At 37.4% G+C, this 18,051-nt stretch overlaps 1 protein-coding gene across 1 annotated transcript in view; it reads right to left on the minus strand.

The window, feature by feature from the left end:
* The window catches only part of myo1ha (myosin IHa), a 32,510-nt gene that overhangs the window by 6,462 nt on the left and 7,997 nt on the right, over window positions 1-18,051 (minus strand). Inside the window, exons 3-21 of the mRNA XM_073814812.1 lie at window positions 11,400-11,555; window positions 10,787-10,902; window positions 10,510-10,708; window positions 10,358-10,438; window positions 10,101-10,280; window positions 9,900-9,998; window positions 9,715-9,828; window positions 8,763-8,834; window positions 8,156-8,275; window positions 7,916-7,983; window positions 6,845-6,950; window positions 6,630-6,710; window positions 5,920-6,011; window positions 4,227-4,321; window positions 4,094-4,140; window positions 3,023-3,103; window positions 1,421-1,526; window positions 275-392; window positions 59-172 (exon numbers count right to left, since the gene is read on the minus strand). Of these exons, the coding sequence (XP_073670913.1) occupies window positions 59-172; window positions 275-392; window positions 1,421-1,526; window positions 3,023-3,103; window positions 4,094-4,140; window positions 4,227-4,321; window positions 5,920-6,011; window positions 6,630-6,710; window positions 6,845-6,950; window positions 7,916-7,983; window positions 8,156-8,275; window positions 8,763-8,834; window positions 9,715-9,828; window positions 9,900-9,998; window positions 10,101-10,280; window positions 10,358-10,438; window positions 10,510-10,708; window positions 10,787-10,902; window positions 11,400-11,555 (2,045 nt within the window). The remainder of the gene's footprint in view (window positions 1-58; window positions 173-274; window positions 393-1,420; window positions 1,527-3,022; window positions 3,104-4,093; window positions 4,141-4,226; window positions 4,322-5,919; window positions 6,012-6,629; window positions 6,711-6,844; window positions 6,951-7,915; window positions 7,984-8,155; window positions 8,276-8,762; window positions 8,835-9,714; window positions 9,829-9,899; window positions 9,999-10,100; window positions 10,281-10,357; window positions 10,439-10,509; window positions 10,709-10,786; window positions 10,903-11,399; window positions 11,556-18,051) is intronic.

Raw genomic sequence — 18,051 nt, forward strand, 5'->3', positions numbered from 1 at the left:
TCGAAACATGTTTACATGTTAATATTAAATTGTAAATTGTTAGCATTAACCAGCTCACCTGCCCATTTTATACTCATCAGGCTGGTAGCCGAGATGCTTAACTAGTTTTTCCACCCCATCTGCAGGAACTCCTCTCCAATGGGGCCATGTGGCAGGACAAAGGGGTTTATACCTTAAGCATATTGTATTAGCTAAGTATTTTATTTCATTAAAACAAACTGAAAAGCAACAGGTGTCACGTCTGTGTATTTATGGGTATTGTTTGTCAGTTTACCTTTTTAAAAAGACTTCATATCTACGCCGATATGCAAAGCCTGCTCGTCTGACCCTCAGGTGCTCCATCAATCCCAGATATTTCACTTGGTGCCTCACCAAAACTTCATCAAACTTGCCTGTGATTAAGGGGAAAAAACAAAATCTACCATAATTGAAAAAACTGATCTGCACTATAAAATTTTTAGACACTCTTAAAGGGGACATTTCATGAAAATCTGACTTTTCTTTTTTTATGTTTAAGTTCTTAATTGGGTCCCCGGTGCTTTTATCAACCTAGAAAATGTGGAAAAAAACAGTAACTTAGTTTTGGTAAACCATTCTCTGCAAGGATATGAGGAAAAAAAGTCATTGAAATTTGTCTCCCCCTGTGATGTCAAAAGGGGATCTTATAATGAAAATAACTTTAGTTTTTAGACAAAACATATCAAATTTAAGTAAATTTGTGCTTAAAACAAGCAAAAAAAATCTGCCAGTGGGATAAGTATTTTTTCTTAAATTTACCTAATACAAGAAAAATTCAGCAAAAAATGTCTTATTCCATCGGCAGATTTTTTTGCTTGTTTTAAGCACAAATTCGCTTAAATTTGATATGTTTTGTCTAAAAACTAGACTTATTTTAATAGGTCATTTGCTCAAAAATACAAAATACATCTTGATGTAATAATTTTCAGATATTTTTAGTGAAAACAGACAAAAATACTAAGTAAGAAAGTCATTTTTTGCAGTGATAGAATAATTGACAGCACAAGTGAGTTTCAATTTCAACAAACCACCATCATGGCGGTCAGTGTTTGCATTTCATCAGCACATTTGCATTTTAAAGGACACACCCAAAAACTGCACATTTCTGCTCACACCTACAAAGTGGCAATTTTAGTATATTAAAATAAAGTATATGGGTTATTTTGAGCTAAAACTCCACATATGTACTCTGGGGACAACAAAGACTAAATTTACATCTTAATAAAAATAATGAAATGTCCTGTGAAATGTCCCCTTTAATTAAATAAATTAAGATTCAGTTGGTTTTATGAAAAATGTGACATTTTCAGAAACATCTGGTTGCACAACAGGTTCCTTGTATTTGACTATTGTTTGTTCTGTTAACATTGTCTTATAAAAGTTTTATGTCATTGTTTCTCACCTGGCTGCTTATTGTCATTGGATTTAAGGCATCGCACATACCAGGGCTCCTTAGCCATCAGAATCTCTGTCAGTCTCAGCAGGCTGTTCTTAAACTGAGTGGCCACCTACAGATTACATTTTTTTATTCAATAAATAATTATTGGTATTGCAGAAGTGTATATTTAAGTATGCTCTTTAAAATTGTATTAAAGGAATATTCAATTTTCTTAAAAGAAAAATCCAGATAATTTACTCACCACCATGTCATCCAAAATGTTGATGTCTTTCTTTATTCAGTCAAGAAGAAATTACGTTTTTTGAGGAAAACATTGCAGGATTTTTCTCATTTTAATGGACTTTAATAGAGCCCAACATTTAATACTTAACTCAACACTTAACAGTTTTTTTCAACTGAGTTTCAAAGGACTCTAAACGATCCCAAACGAGGCATAAGGGGTCTTATCTAGCGAAACGATTGTCATTTTGACAAGAAAAATAAAAAAATATGCTCTTTTAAACCACAACTTTTCGTCTAGGTCCGGTCCAGCGTGACCTAACATAAATGCGTAGTGACGTAGGGAGGTCACGTGTTATAAAACGCACATTTGCGGACCATTGTAAATAATAAACTGACACAAAGACATTAATTAGTATCAGTTGACATACAACAACGTAGGAACGTTCCTCTTTCAACACACTTGTAAACACTGGGGCGGAGTTTCGCATTCGTCCTCTGTGACCTCTTGACGTCATGACGTATTGCGTGGGGTCACGCTGGCGCATCACGACCGGATCTAGACGAAAAGTGGTTTAAAAGAGCATATTTTTTATTTTTCTTGTCAAAAATGACAATCGTTTTGCTAGATGAGACCCTTATGCCTCGTTTGGGATCATTTAGAGTCCTTTGAAACTCCATTGAAAAAAACTGTTAAGTGTTGAGTTAAGTATTAAATGTTGGGCTCTATTAAAGTCCATTAAAATGAGAAAAATCCTGCAATGTTTTCCTCAAAAAACATAATTTCTTCTCTACTGAACAAAGAAAGAGATCAACATTTTGGATGACATGGTGGTGAGTAAATTATCTGGATTTTTCTTTTAAGAAAATGGAATATTCCTTTAATACTGTTTGTGTACAGTATGAATATATTCGGACATACTGCATCCGGCATGTTTTCATTGTCATGTGACCCGTATGACGTAATCAGAACAACTGTGACCATAATGTAAATGTGCTCTGTTTAATAAGCACAATTATATCACAAGAAATCCAATTCTTGGTACCTAAATCATGTAAAAAGTAGGTTCATTCATATATTTTTTGGTATTTTTATTATTCACCTTTTGGAATTTACATTTGAATGCACACTTGAAAATTTAAAGTAGGTCAGTAGTCATCCGGGTACTTTTCGCATACTGTCTTTCGAATACTATATAGTATGAAATTAGGCGATTTTGGATGCGGCATATCTAAAAAAAATTTTTTATTTGAATCAGCTATGATTGCATTTGTGATTGCATTTGTGCATGCTTACAGTGTCTATACTTATATTTAGATAATTTTATTCCAAACAGAATGTAGTAGAAGCTAATGTGTTTTTTTAAACACAGCTAATGGACTCACTGTCTCAGGTCTTCTCTTGCTGTCTGCTTCATTGGCTGGAAAGCACTCCTGAATTATGGGGTTTTTAGAGAGCCGCATCACCTGATGGTTACAAACACACAAATAGAGATTCATAAGAATGCACAAGATAGTAAATTCACATTACCTACTATTAACTCCAGAGGGATCTAAAATACGTGTCAGCACTTAAGGGGGACATTTAACAAGACTTTTTAAAGATGTAAAATAAATCTTTGGTGTCCCCAGAGTATGTATGTTAAGTTTTAGCTCAGAACATTTATTATAACATGTTAACAAACCGTTTTTGGGTGTGTCCTTTAAAATGCAAATGAGCTGATCTCTGCACTAAACGGCAGTGCCCTGGTTGGATAGTGCAGATTAAGGTGCGGCATTATCTCCTTCTGACATCACAGGGGGAGCCAAATTTCAGAGAATGCTTGCAGAGAATGGTTTACCAAAACTAAGCCACGTGTTGAGTGCTGCGAGTCAACCTCCTCTAACTTAGCTAGCTACGGCCAGTTAAAAGATAGCATGGCAGATGCACGAGACACCACGCAAGCTGCTCTTTACATGTGAAACAGAAAACAGCACGCGCCTTCAGCTGAACTCAATCAGAGCACGCCCGCGTGCACAGCAGAGCGGCGCCTGTGACAGGACTGGTCGGAGATCCGTTTAAGTTTCTGAAAAACTAATGTCAGTTGCTTAAGAGTTATAAAAACAGCATTTAAACATGACTTATTGGGGTATAATCTCACAATCTCATCCGACGGTAATAAAAGCGCGCTTTTAAGGTGCAAAGTACTGACAGGGATGTTCATTTGACAGGAAGTTTCATTTTATCAGGTATGTGCGTGTACCGTGTTTTTCCACTGGCAGCACGACTAACATGGAAGGGCATCTCCAGGTTCAAGGTCAGATATTATATTTCATAAAAGTCTAGTCTAAAAATGGCATAGCAACCTGTTCTTTAAAAAAAGTAGAGATCGTGACATTAGAATCGAAAATGTAATCGAATCGAGGATTTGGAGAATCGTGACACCCCTAGTCTTTGTTGTATCCTGGTGCACTTACATCTTTGATGTTCTTATACAAAAGATCGTTGTTTTTGTCAATGAATCCTGAAAAACAAAAACATATATATACATATATATAATTTTTCAAACAAAGACAAAATGAACAGCAAGGAATTGTGAGAGTCACTTACCGACAACGCAATAGGTCACCTCTCCTGCATAATGAAGTAGACGAAAGTCTCCTCTCTCAAGAGTCTTACGGGTCTTTTTATCAGCCAATTTATGCCTTTAGTTCATAGAAAAAATGCTTTCATAAAACCGAATCCTCTCTTAACAATGCTTAAAAAATAGACATCTAGTGTAACCAGACCATTGTTCTGTGTTTTATGATTATTTTTGTTGAATTTGTTTTAACATTTAAGGTAAATCTTATCAGCACAAGTGTTTCCTAGAAATTGAAACCATGACCTTTACATGCTAAGATCTATTCAGGAGGTTTTTTGGCACATGGTCAGTAAATCAGGAAGTTAATTTGTGTTTGGTCTGGATGAAGAGTGAGTAGCACAACATCTGAAACTTTCAGACTGCTAGGCACTTTCATCAGGACATCAGTCAGTAAAAGGCTTAAGAAAGACAAAGCAGTCAAACTATGGGGGGTGAACGCTTCAGTTTCAGATACAACAAGCCTTGACTGACTTAAGAGAACTGTTGATTGTTTCAATCAGTACTGAATGAATTAAATAATACTTAAGCAAAAGACACCTTTTTAGACCAGTGTTAGGTGAAACGATAACTAAGTAATTAGTTACTGTAATTTAATTACTTTTCCTTAAAAAAGTAAAATAATGGATTACTCTAATTTTTCTAGTGATTTAATTACAGTTACTTCGGATGTAATTGAACTAAATACTGTGTATGGATTGTAAACAATTATATATATATAATACAATAGTGGATTTAACATCAAAATTTTAAGTCTAAGATTGAAATGCAAGTTTTTTTATATCCTTCTCACTTTAAATACTTTGGTGAGATAATAAGAATAATGGTAACACTCTAGTGTAGTTTTTCTATTATTGATTCTCACTATTAACTGGTTTGGTATTAGCATTAATATTACTGAGATATTGACTGTTTATTAATACTTAAAAAGCACATATTAATGCCTGATTTAGCAAAACCTTAGTCTACATCCTTAATCCTACAAATTTCCTGCCGTATTAAACTTAACAAATACTTTACTAAGTAGTAATGAGCAGTAATTAGGAGTATACTGAGGCAAAAGTAGTTAATAGTTAGTTAATAGTGAGAACTGAATCTTAAAAAGTGTGACCAGAATAATGTATGTATTTTTATAGGATTTATTCGAGCCGTTTCATCTTTATATCATTTACTAAATAGGATAGAGAAAGTAATTAGTAATTTGTACAGTAATCTAATTACATGATTAAAGATGTAATTAGTAGTAATTAATTACTTTTGTTGAGTAAAGGGCGATTTATAGTCGTGCGTAGGTCTGCATCATAGGTATTTCCGTTTGAGACGGTGAAAACAAAAATGAGCCAAGTTGAGGAGTGATTTAACTAAAACTGCAACATAAGTCGCTGTTTATTTACTTCCATTATTGTTGGTCTTCTCAAATTATACACAACAAGCTATTTCTTGTTCGTTTGTGGGTTAACTTGCTTAGCTTCTTCTTCTGTGACGACTTCTGCTGCTACTGTGGTTACACGGGTGATTACTGCCAACCAGCGGTTTCGCGTGTGTTTGCACGTCGACGCGGACGGCGACGCAGAAGTATAAATGAAAACCGACGCGGAACCTACGCCGTCGCCCTTTAACCAACACTGGTTTTTTAACACATAATTGACTACATTAACTCACGTTACAAAGTGCGGATGATTGCCCATTTTCTCCTCAAGTTTCTCAAGAAATGTAAGATCTGAGGCATCTCCTGGCCTCAGGCACTCCTCATCCTGAAATTCAACAGATGGATATTTGCTCATTCCCATTACATTTAGGCATGTGTGCATTTCAGCAGACACATATATGTATATTTGAAGAGCTTAGATGCAAAACGCCAAGTGCATCTGGCATGATTTCTTGTTCATTAGCATTTTTTATCAATCCCTTATGGATTCTGCTCAAAAAGCAGTATTTCTGAATAGCCTGTGGGTGGGATTAAGCAGATTTGATGCAAAGTATTTGATGAACGTATTGCATGTGTCGGAGGTGGCGTTTAGTGGTTATTGCATCTAAACTCTTCATATATATATATGTGTGTGTGTGTGTGTGTGTGTGTGTGTGTGTGTGTGTGTGTGTGTGTGTGTGTGTGTGTGTGTGTGTGTGTGTGTGTGTGTGTGTGTGTGTGTGTGTTGGTCTATGTGGTTTACGAGGACATGAATAGTGTATAGTGACATGTTTATTATGCTATAAAGGTGGTTTACGGGGACACAGAGAGTGTCCCCATAAACGAAAAAGCTAAAAAAAACATACTAAATGGTAGTTTTTCATATAGCATCAAGAATATTTAATTTCAAATAGCATGCTTTTTGTCTGTCTTTTGTATATGAAGTGTTTTTATCATTTCATACCAGCACAGAGATGATTCCTCTGTACTTCTCCTCTACCAGGTCACAGATGATTTTGTTGTTGAAAAACTGCACCGGCTCCCACTGACACACACACAGAAAGTGACTTATTATCTCAACATTAGGGATAGGGATTATTAGGGATTATTTACAAAAGTCGACAGGAAACATTCAAGCAAAAATATTGTAGCACCATATCAGGATTAGTAAATGTGTACCCCAATTCCTTCTCCTTCATATTCTTCCTGTTCAGCTTTTAGTGTCAACTGAATGAAAAGTTGCTGTAGCTTCTCATTGCAGTAATTTATGCAGAATTGCTCAAAACTATAAAAAAACAGAAAGATCACTTGTGAATAATAGATACATTATACAAAGAATAGCATGTATTTTAAAGGTGCATCTTAATGTCACTGCATAGCAGAAGGGGCTCTGGGAATTGAATGTTTCATAAGAAAAACATCCTCATATCAACTATTAGATGTTAACTGAATGTCTTAAATAGGATCGTGTTTAGACCTGACTCTTAATGTACGGTATCTTAAAGGGACAGTTCACCCTCCTGTTTCTACAGACCTGTATTAATTTTTCTTTTCTGATCAAGATATTTTGAGCAATGTTTGAAACCAAACCATTTTTGAGCACCTTATTTTTTCCTACTTTGGAAGTCAATGGTGTTTCGATTTCGTGCTTCATAACAAATATCTTCATTTGTATTCCGCAGAACAAAAAATGTATACAGTTTTGTAACAACAAAAGGGTCAGTAAATGTTGACAGAATTTTCATTTTTGGGTGAACTATCCCTTTCTAGCAGCAATAATGTTTGGATCTTTTTTTGTCTGATAGTTGTCTGTGAGTCTGTCTGTCCATCCGTTTATAGATGATTTCATCGGACACACGCGCAATGGTGCAATTACGCCTCTGGACTGAACTTAACTTTGTTTAATGGTCTGGCTAGTGGCTAAACTGAACTCTGGAACAAATACATTGTTGAAAATAACAAACGTTTTGGTTTCCTTAAAAGGAGGGAGACAGCGATCATGGATCACTGCTATGTAAAGGGAGGTTTGGCAGCTGATCTGTAGTTAACATTGTATACATTAATTTTACCCATGCAGTAACATTAGCTCAGTGTAGTTTTTGATATGCTTTAGCTATGAACTAAAAGGTAATCCACATGTTATTTATTTTGCTAAAAGGTCTTTGTTGTTATTGATTCTTTGTGGAAGTTTACCAGATCTTGCGTTTGTTCCACAAAATCGAAATGCTATCTAATAATGCAAATTCATACCTGTTGACAAAGAATACCTCAAATCCATAAATGTCCAACAATCCAATTACTGTTTTCCTGCTAGAGTCCTAAACAGCCAAGCATAACAATACAGGTACAGTATAAGATGGAGTAAAAAGTGTTTGCTTTCCTTTGAAAAATAACATACATTTCCTTACAATGAAAGAAACAAAATGTACCATTTCTGCCTCACACGTTTTCACAATATTGATCTAAACTGCATTTTTCCTGTCATCCTACCTTATTTTCCAAAGACTCATTGATCCTATTGACCAGCCAGGTAAAGGTACGGCCATATATGGCTTTGGCCAGAGCATCTCTGGCATAGACAGCATGATCTACAGTGAATGGGCTCAGGACCTGAAGACCAGAGAGATAGTTCACAAATCCGATTTAAGAAAACTTTAACTCTTTCCCCGCCATTGACGAGATATCTGGTCAATTAAAAGAAAACATTTCCCTGCCAATGACGCTTTCTTGACCAATTTTTACGGTAATCTTCAATTTATAAAAATATAAAAAATAATTAATTTAAAACTCTGTGTATGTTTTGATAATCGTTCTAAATCTGATCTCTAATAAAATTAATTTACAAAAATGCAATTATTTCAGCTTTTCCTGAATATTTGGTTGATTTGTTTGTTTAAAAGCAGAGGGTCTGTTCTTTCATTTGATATATTTGCATGTTTTTATATTTATAGAAAATTTTCCTGGAAGGCGTTTTGTGAAAATCACAATAAATGCTGGTGGGCTACTCAAAAAAAAAAGGCTGGCGGGGAATGAGTTAAACAAACAGTAACATTTTACAGTAATACATTACATAACATTAAAAACGCCCCTATTTTACCTCCTCTGATTTGGCTTCAATCTTCCTGTATGTAAGAGCTTCCTGAAGCACCTGAACATGGATCCCTAACAGCTAAACATCAAAATCACAATGTTAGATTAAAGGTGCACTGTGTAGATTTTTATCTACATCTGAATTGCAACCAGCGGCTCAGTCCACAGCACACCCCTCCTTTTCAAAACGCATAGAAAAGCTACCATAGCCGCCACAGGACAAACACGTCATCGTCTGAGACAACGTAGTGTCAAAATGAGCTCTATAGAGCAGTTTTTCCATTTAGGGCTTCTGAAGGAACATGGCGGTGCGAAATGGTGACTTCCATGTAAGGGGACCCACGGTGTATGTAGAAAAAAAATGGCTCATGGTAAGGTAATAAAAACAATACAGTTCATTTTTTAAGGTCTTTATTTACCACTAATCATATAGTTATGTATATTATATTGCGTTTTTGTTAAAGAGCACCTATTTCATTGCTAAAAAAACACATTATTTTGTGTATTAGGTATAAAAGAAAGTGTTTGATTGGCGTTGTGATTGGCCTGAATACCTCTGACATTAACCAGAAATGTGACACTCCTTACCATGTTTGAAAGATTCGGTCATAATACAATGCTAACAGGAGTTAATTTACAACCGATGAGTCCATAATGAGATGATAAAGATTATGATAAAGTCGGTCTTGTCTACATCACCAATCCCGGGAAGTAAACTGTTGCCTACAATGCGTGTGTTTGTCGTAGTCCAAGAAAAGAGATTTACGTTGGAGACGATAACTCGTGTCATTGTTTACTTTGCGGTATGTACCCTTTGCATATTGTTAGCATGCACTAATACACACTTACACACCAAAAGAAAAGTAAAAATGTTAATCGGATTATAAGATTATACAAATGACACAACCACTAAGGGTCAATGACAATTAAGTGCAACAGAACAGATAATAAAAGCTGACCTTAGATACCCAGCGTAGTCCTGCATTTGAGTTCAGAACTGCATAACCTTTGGTGTCTCCATCAAAGTGCACGTTTCCCAGATGAAGCACACTGGCTATGATCCCAAAGAGGTGCTGGCATATTAAAGAAAGCAAGTTAGAGTCAAACAGATTACAAAGATTGCAGTTTTTACATTTATTCTTACCTCAGTGTCATTAGCATCAAAGTCAATGACCGACAGAGCATTTTTAACAGTATTCCAGTCATTCTTATCATTGATGGAGCTCACATTGGAACATTGCCCCTATAAAGACAACAACACAAGTGCAGATTCAGTGCAGTTTCGATATCTCTGTAGGTTGCACACTTTACTCATAGTTTGTGCCCATCAAATCCGAAATCGAACCTGCACCAGATAGGAATACCGCTTGGTGTCTCTTTCCAAGCCCAGGTGTCTCAGTAGGTCTTCCCCTCCACCTTCCACCAGCTGGTAAAAGATATGAAAATTTCTCTCTTCGTGGTTTTGGTGAACGACTCTGGACTTTTCCAGCAGATAGCTGAGGATATGGCCACCAACAGCATCTCCCTAATAATAAAAGTCATAAACCTTCTGTTGTATCTTAAAAATGGCAATCAGTCGGATCTTGTCGGATTGGTTCATACCTGGCTGTCAAACTGGATGTCCATGTACTTTCCAAAACGACTAGAGTTGTCATTTTTCATTGTCTTTGCATTTCCAAAAGCCTAAAACACATTTAATGAAAGCATGGAGTATATTGTGAATGCTCAGACAGACATATTTTTATTGGACTGACCTCTAGTACAGGGTTGGACATGAGCATGCGGTCTCTCACTGTGTCCAGTAATGCAGTGCTGGGACAGCTGACCGCATAGTACTGTAAGATTTTTTTGGACGCCTCGGTTTTGCCTGCTCCGCTCTCCCCAGATATCAGAATGAAGTGGTTGTTTGCTTCTGTTAGCATGGTGTGGTAGGCATTATCTGCTAATGCATAGCTGGAAAGGATACATATAGGCTTTAACTGAGTTTTGGTTTTCACGGTTTCTGGTTTGGTAAGGAAAAGTTTAACTTACATATGAGGTGGAAGCTCAAAAAAGTTCACCCCCATGTAGAGGTCCATCTGTTTCTTGTTGTAAATGTCCAGCTCTTTGTACGGGTTCACGGATATCAGCAAAGTACCTATGTAAGTCTGTGTAAAAGAGGTTTAGACTTAAACATGTAGGATACAGTCTTGGGGGCGTGCACACCAAAACTTTTAAACGCGGCTGAAAACGCCTGAAGGACGCCGAATCCCAGCTGTTTATCAGCTGAGAGCTGGCTTTCTTCAGCTCAGCGCTTTGGAAGCTGTGATACTAGCTGTGAGTCGGTTGGTTGTTGTGATATTTGTCCCAGCCTTCCATCACTGTGATTGGACAGCCGTGTGAGAACTGACATTGACGAGCGGAGCTTTTCACCCAAAGTTAAATCTCTTTCAACTCTCGACGCTCAGCGCCGAGCGCAGAAAAAATGAAGAACACCGGTTTTCAGCGTGGAAAAAACCCGCTGGCTTATTTGAAAAACGCAGAGTTTCCATTGGAATCAATTGAAAACATGCGCCGGCCGCGGGCGTAAAAGCTTTGGTGTGCAAGCCCCCTTAGGGTGCATTTTTCTATTTTGTGTTTTATTTTGCCCTTGCTTTTCACTCACATATATCAAATCCTCTGAGAAACGTTTCTTCAGATTGTCTAGGAAGGCCGTCTCACTGTTGTGGGCATCGAGAAGCACAAAATCCTGGATGCCAACTCGGTCTCTTGCAATTAGGGCTCCCTCCAAGTTCAGCTGACCCAGCTTAACCTTTCCTTTCTGCCAAACAGACACAACACGGTGACCACAACTCAATGCAAGTGATTAACACCGGCCAAGCCTGTAGGATTGTGTGATAAGTGCATCTGCATTTGTAAGCGTCAGGCTTAAAGCTTAAAAACAGGCCTGAATATCAATTTCTGCCAGTTCATTCATCACCCATGGAGATATTAGTTATGTATCGGTTCACGAGTTCGCCCTTACATCTAATCTGATCGCGAAAGTACGCATATTTTGGAGTTCTGTTCTGGGGGAGGGCTCTGGATTCGGAGTGAAGCTCGAACTCGCACGAACCCGAAGAACTCCCCCATCCCAAGGGTGGCGAGTTGGGGTGGAGTGGCAAGACTGAGGTAGGTAGGATGTCTGTATATTTGGTGTTGTGATTACCAAATGAGATGCACCTGTGCTATATTAGTTAATTATCTGATCGTGCTCCTCCCGAACCTTGTTAATAAAACATAATTTATAATTGTCAGGGTTATAACTTTTATTCTGCATTTTTTCAGCAATAAAATCAACATCTGAGCCACCTATAGCTCTTTAACAAACTTCCTATCATGTTGAGATCACGACTCAGGGTCTAAGGCCTCAGATTGAGTCAAGATCATCCAACCGCATAATCCCCTTGTGATGTTTAACTAGTGCTGTTTTCTATTGTAAAGCACTTTGTAATGAGATATCATCTGCAGAAAAAACATGTTCCTATCCCTATGAATGACAGCTTAGCTTCTGCTACCAATCCTGTTTAAATATCACATTAGATATATTTCACACACCAAATCAGATAGCATTTAGTAGGCTATACTTTAAATTCAGGCAGCCATCTTCCAGCTTGTAGGCCAAAGCAATGCTTTCACGCCACTGAGATTTGGGCAGCCTGATCTAACACAAATTCGAACGTATTTTGTGAGTTGGCCAATTCAGATGAATTCATACAAAAGTGCATAAAACAAAAAACACACGATTATTAGAAAAAAAACAATGAAACCCAAGCACTAAACCCAACGTCCAAGGGGCAAAAGCAAGTTGTACAAAGTTGTACGTGTCACTGTCACGGATCTCTGCATTTTTCTGTGTCCGTACCACAGACTTTTCTTTTCTGTGCCAGTTTCACGTATTGGTTACTCAATTGTTTTTCCTATTATTAAACCATTTTCGCTTTGGTTTGGGGTTTGGGTTAGGATGTCGCTTGGTATTGGTTTATACTATTTTTTTTCTCCAGATTTTTAAACAATTGTCGCCTGAAGTTAAGGTTAGAATTGGGTTTGGGTTAGGATGTCATTTTATGTAACAGAAAGTCGTTCTATCCCCAAACCCATGCGACAATGGTTAGAAAATAGGAAAAACTATGGAGTAACCAATACGTGAAAAGAAAGTCTGTGGTACGGACACGGAAAAATGCGGAGATCTGTGACAATGACACGGATAAATGAGCAAAATATTCCGTTACTATAATTCGTGAGATCAGGTTGTGTACAAATTAATACAAATTAGCCACCTCATAAAATACGTACAAATTGCCATGAGTTTGTGTTGGGTTTGGGTACTGTGTCACACCTAGTTTATGCTAAAATCGATCTTATAAGAGTAAACTGTAAATAAACCAACCTACTTAACGGAAATCTTTGATTTCTTCACACATTAAAGGAATCCAGTAAGAGGTTTACCACAATATTGAGCAATTTCTCTGCAAATCTTAGATGTAACATCAACCTTAAATATTTTTTGTACTTCCTTAGCTCAATGCGAAGTCATTAGAGAAGTAGAGAAGTTGTGTATTACACAAAATAATATAGATACTTTTACAATTTAAAACTGGGTATTTACAGCATATCTGAGGATTTACAGAGGTCCATACTTTTTCAGAATTCTGCTCAGGTTTGTCCACCCCCAGCTTTTATGACCAGACGATATTTGACTTTCAGATAGCGAATTAAACGACGAAACAGAAAAGGGGAAAGAAATCTAAGTCTAATCTAACGACTAGAAGCCCCCGAAAATCTCTTCTGTCCCCCTCCCTGCCTCACTCTAAACCTCATTAGCTTTGAAAGAGGCCGTTTTTTGTCCTGTAAATTCCAAAGACGATGGACAATGAAGAAGCTTTTAAAATGCAGTCTACATTCCATTACACATATTCCCTCTGCGTATCCTTTCAAAATTTATTCATTAGAAAACATTTAACGTCACACTGAATTTCACACTGGGCAGTCTCGGGACAATAGATGAGATTTGGCCTATTTGGGCCGGTGCGGGCTGGATGGATGTAGAGGGGGAGAGAGCAAAGCAACAGAAGAGAGGGAGAGAGGGCGATATGCAGGGACATATGAAGGGGGGTTGCTTATATTTGTCTGATCTGAGAGTTTTGAAATGGGGCCGTCTTGAGACAACAGGACAGACTAAATTGTGCTGTAACGGTCCGTGCCCCGCTGATCCGTAAGACTCATTTAGCATGCCCTCCGGGCACACAATAGAGGCTTGTTCTGAACGGTGAACACCGCAAGGAAGGGTGTTGTGGGTGTATTCTGGATGGGGGAAGTATTTTGCGGATGGGAGATTTTCTTCCACCTGTCCGCCAATAAAATTTCCACCACACGAACACAGTTGCGAATCACCACCCACCACCTTGCCTCGCTTTACGCTCCCCACCATTTCATCTCCTCGCCGACAACCCCAAAACACGTCCCTCCCCCTCTCGCCCTGCTTTAAGCCAAAGGGGCAGGTGAACAATATCATTGAAGATCCCTTATTTGAGATGTCAGAACCAATCTCAATCTCAGTGTTATTGAGGAGACTCCCCCTCTTTAGTTTCTCTTCTCACATGGGAACAAGCTGAACTCAATGTCACATGAGCGACAATGGATAGAAGGGATGCTAATGTTTGTAGTGTGACACTTTTAGTGTGATAAGACCCATGGGCATGGGCATCGGTACAGGAAAGGCCTGTTCCTTTTTTCAAAACATGCAATATGCTACGTGTTACTTTCAGACATCTGAGGAACCAGTAAGGTTCTTAATTTGTCCATATAAACTCCATTCATTGTTTATGATTTTCCATTTTACAATTAAAGTAAAGTGAACAAAATCAAAGTATAGACTTGTTGCATCTATATTTTTACGTTTAATCAACTTTACAATTCATTTAAACTTTCATGGCTACTGAGGAATTGCTATAAATTATAAAAAATAAATTTAAAGTAAACACATGTAAAGTGCAACAAGGATTTTTTTAGAGTGTATGATTGCAAATCAAAACCTATGTTGAATCTTATATTTTACATTTATGTATTTTACCAAGCAATTGCATTCAAGATATACAGTACTGTGCAAAAGTCTTAGGCCACCATCACCAGACTTGTTGTTTTAGAAGTTTTAATGTCCATCCATATTTATTTTTCAATCTATTTTATTAAGATACAAACAGAAAATACAGGAAATATGTACAAAAAATAAAAAAATTTATTTTCAGGACTAAATGTCTTTAGGCATCGTCAGTATTTAATGTGACCTCTCTTGGCACTAAACACATCTTGAAAATTTCTTTAAAATTAGAAATGAGGATTTAATTTTATTTAGGTTTAAGATATCCTGTAGTTTCCTGCTATTGCTTAAGTGGAAGGAGAATTTACCCTAAAAATTTTACACATCAGTTTACATTTTTATACAGTTTTGATACTATATAAACATTTCCTGTATTTTCTGGATGTATTCTATTAAAGAGACTGAGAAACAATTATATATGATCACTATAACATTGCAAAAACAACAAATGTAATTCTGGCATTGTGGCCTAAGACTTTTGCACAGTACTGTATATTTTATTAGTACACACGTTCCTAGGACTCGAACCTGTGACCTTTGAACTGCTAACACTTTGCCACATTTCGGCCAACTTCATGAGGAGTTCATCTGAAATACTCTCTCATGTATGCTTGACACGTATTGGTCTTCTTTGTCCATCAGAAATAGTAATTATCAACCAATAATAATTCAATTACTTTTCTGTTTTGTCACGCAATTATATAGGTAAACTTTTATTTGTCAGGAAAACAAAATGCCTAAATTTAAACATAACCGTTATGCATTTCCTAAACAACAAAATTAAAGCCATAGACACAAAACCATTCGAAGTATCCTCTTGTCACATCAGGTGTCAAGTTAGTGTTCCTTCTTAATATAGAAGCTATTGTCTTTTAATTAAGAGATGGTCCTTCAACCAAGTCTAACGTGTCAGTCATGGATGAGTTGAGATGACCTTAACTGAATAAGAAAGGGAGGGATAGAGGTTGGAAAAAGAGAAAAAAGTAATGATAGATACATTTAAGACATCCTACTCCTCTGCAGGCCTGGCCAAGAATAGGAAAGAGTAGACATGATGGGCAATAGAAGCTTTCTTGAAGTGAGCCGTGAGGTCTGGTTACGTCTCTCTTGAAGTTTTATAACTTGTGACCAGTGCACGCGATGACGTGTTTAAGTGAGCTGATAAGCTACAAGCCAAATGCCAAATCAACAGAAATAAATTAAGGAAAAAGTTTAAGAACTAAAACATTGAATATTTAAAGGCCACATTGATACTGAAATTACTGAATTTGGTTTTAATGTCTTATGCATGATGTCATGCTATGATGTTCCTGTATAGCTAAGTGATAGAGCATAGCGTTAGCAGCGTAAAAGGTCATGGGTTCGAACACACACAGTACTGATAAAAAATCTAAACCTTGTAATGTCATTTTGAATAAAATTGTCTGCCAAATGCTTAAATGTATATGTATATTTGGGGTGATATAAAGACAGCAGTTAAAAATATACAGAGTTTAGTAACATAAGCCAACACATTGAGCAATGAATACAATTACTACACACACACAATGATCATACCTGCATCCTAAGAGCTAATTGGTTCAGCCGCTGGATAAAACAGGGGAACTAAAGACATCCAGACCAAATTCTCCTTGAAGAGTTACATGTACACCTATACTCAAACAATTCCTACTGTTCCAACACGTGCCATGAAATATCCACTCTGGATCTTCACATGTAGTCTCAGACTCCCCTAACATCCATTTGAGTGTTTCCAAAAAAGACTTCACAGTGCAAACACAGGTTCAAGATTAGGTGGCTCAGGTACGGAGAGGGTGGCCATCTATTATTCCTCTGCTCTTCACAGTAATGACCCATGTTCTGGTTGCAAGGCCTGGGTACTTAATGATTCATGGCCCAGTCAGGTGGGGGTTCAAAGGACCAGAGATCTTATTCAGTGCTTACCTAGGTGTCTACCTCTGCTCTGGGTGTAACACAAAGATACAGAAACACAATCCGACTAAACATTGATATCAACCATCACAAAGTCTATTTCAGATACAAATACTACAGCGGGACAGCTTGTTTCTGATCTTTGATTAAGGAAATACATTAATGGCCAATTAACCATTGTGAACACAATCAGTAAGTTTGAGAGTCAATAAAGTTGCCATCAGAGGCGACGGCACTACTCTGTGTACTCAAGACTAAACAAGTACGTGTAAGCCATTCATTCACAGCTTGTTCGGAAAACCTACAGAAGATTAGCGCATGTTATTTTTGGACGAACTAAACTTGAGAGGATGTTTTAGACAAGCTCAACCTTATTTTCCCTTAGCCTAGTTATCCGAAGCATGCTTGAGACAAGTAACCGGTGTCTCTTTTCACTCTACTAATGACCCAAATAATCCAGGAGAATAGATTGGGTTTCCTTCAGCACTTGCGTTGAATCACCTGTGTGATATATTGTGTCAGGCTTGACAAGAATGATGTCAAGTGTCACTCTATCTGATTTTCAACAAGGTGACATGTAAGGACGGTTTTGTTGAACCATTGCACTTGACCTCAATCTATAAAAACATATCCTTAATTTGTTTATGTTTTTTTATTGATTGCAAACCCCTGCAGTCTACTGTAAAGGTAGCACATGGACTTAGCACGATCATCTATTCGCAGTCATATTCAAAGTTGTCCCATTCACAAGCTCTGTTGTCAAGGCTACCTTCTCCCCCTTACACCGCAGGCCCGTTCTGCTCCACACCCCCCTTTCTAGTAATGCTTGTCCAGCCTTAACAGGCTTTGTGCTGCCCACTGGGCCCTGATGCAGCACGAGACCCGGCAAATCCTATTATACAGGAGTCACAGCACTTGATTTTCCCATTAGAGATTCCAAGCGGAGAATAAGGGTGTATTATAACACCGGCTTTGCTGCGTTCCCACCGAAAGTCCCACCTTGCTTTTTCTCAGAATTAGCTGTGTGTTTCATTTGTGTTTTCGTTGTGATTTTCTTTATATAGAGTAAGGGGACACAATTAAACTAAGATCAGCAGTCTCAACATCAGCCATTACATGCATTTTTTATCATCTTTAATTATATGTGAACCTGCCTGCGCACACCCAGATAAAGTCTTTTTTTTCTATTTATTGTTTTATACATAAAATCAAGGTGAAGAACATTCTGTGAAAAGAAAATATAACC

Source organism: Paramisgurnus dabryanus, chromosome 5 (genome assembly GCF_030506205.2).
Source record: "Paramisgurnus dabryanus chromosome 5, PD_genome_1.1, whole genome shotgun sequence".
NCBI classification, from domain to species: domain Eukaryota; kingdom Metazoa; phylum Chordata; class Actinopteri; order Cypriniformes; family Cobitidae; genus Paramisgurnus; species Paramisgurnus dabryanus.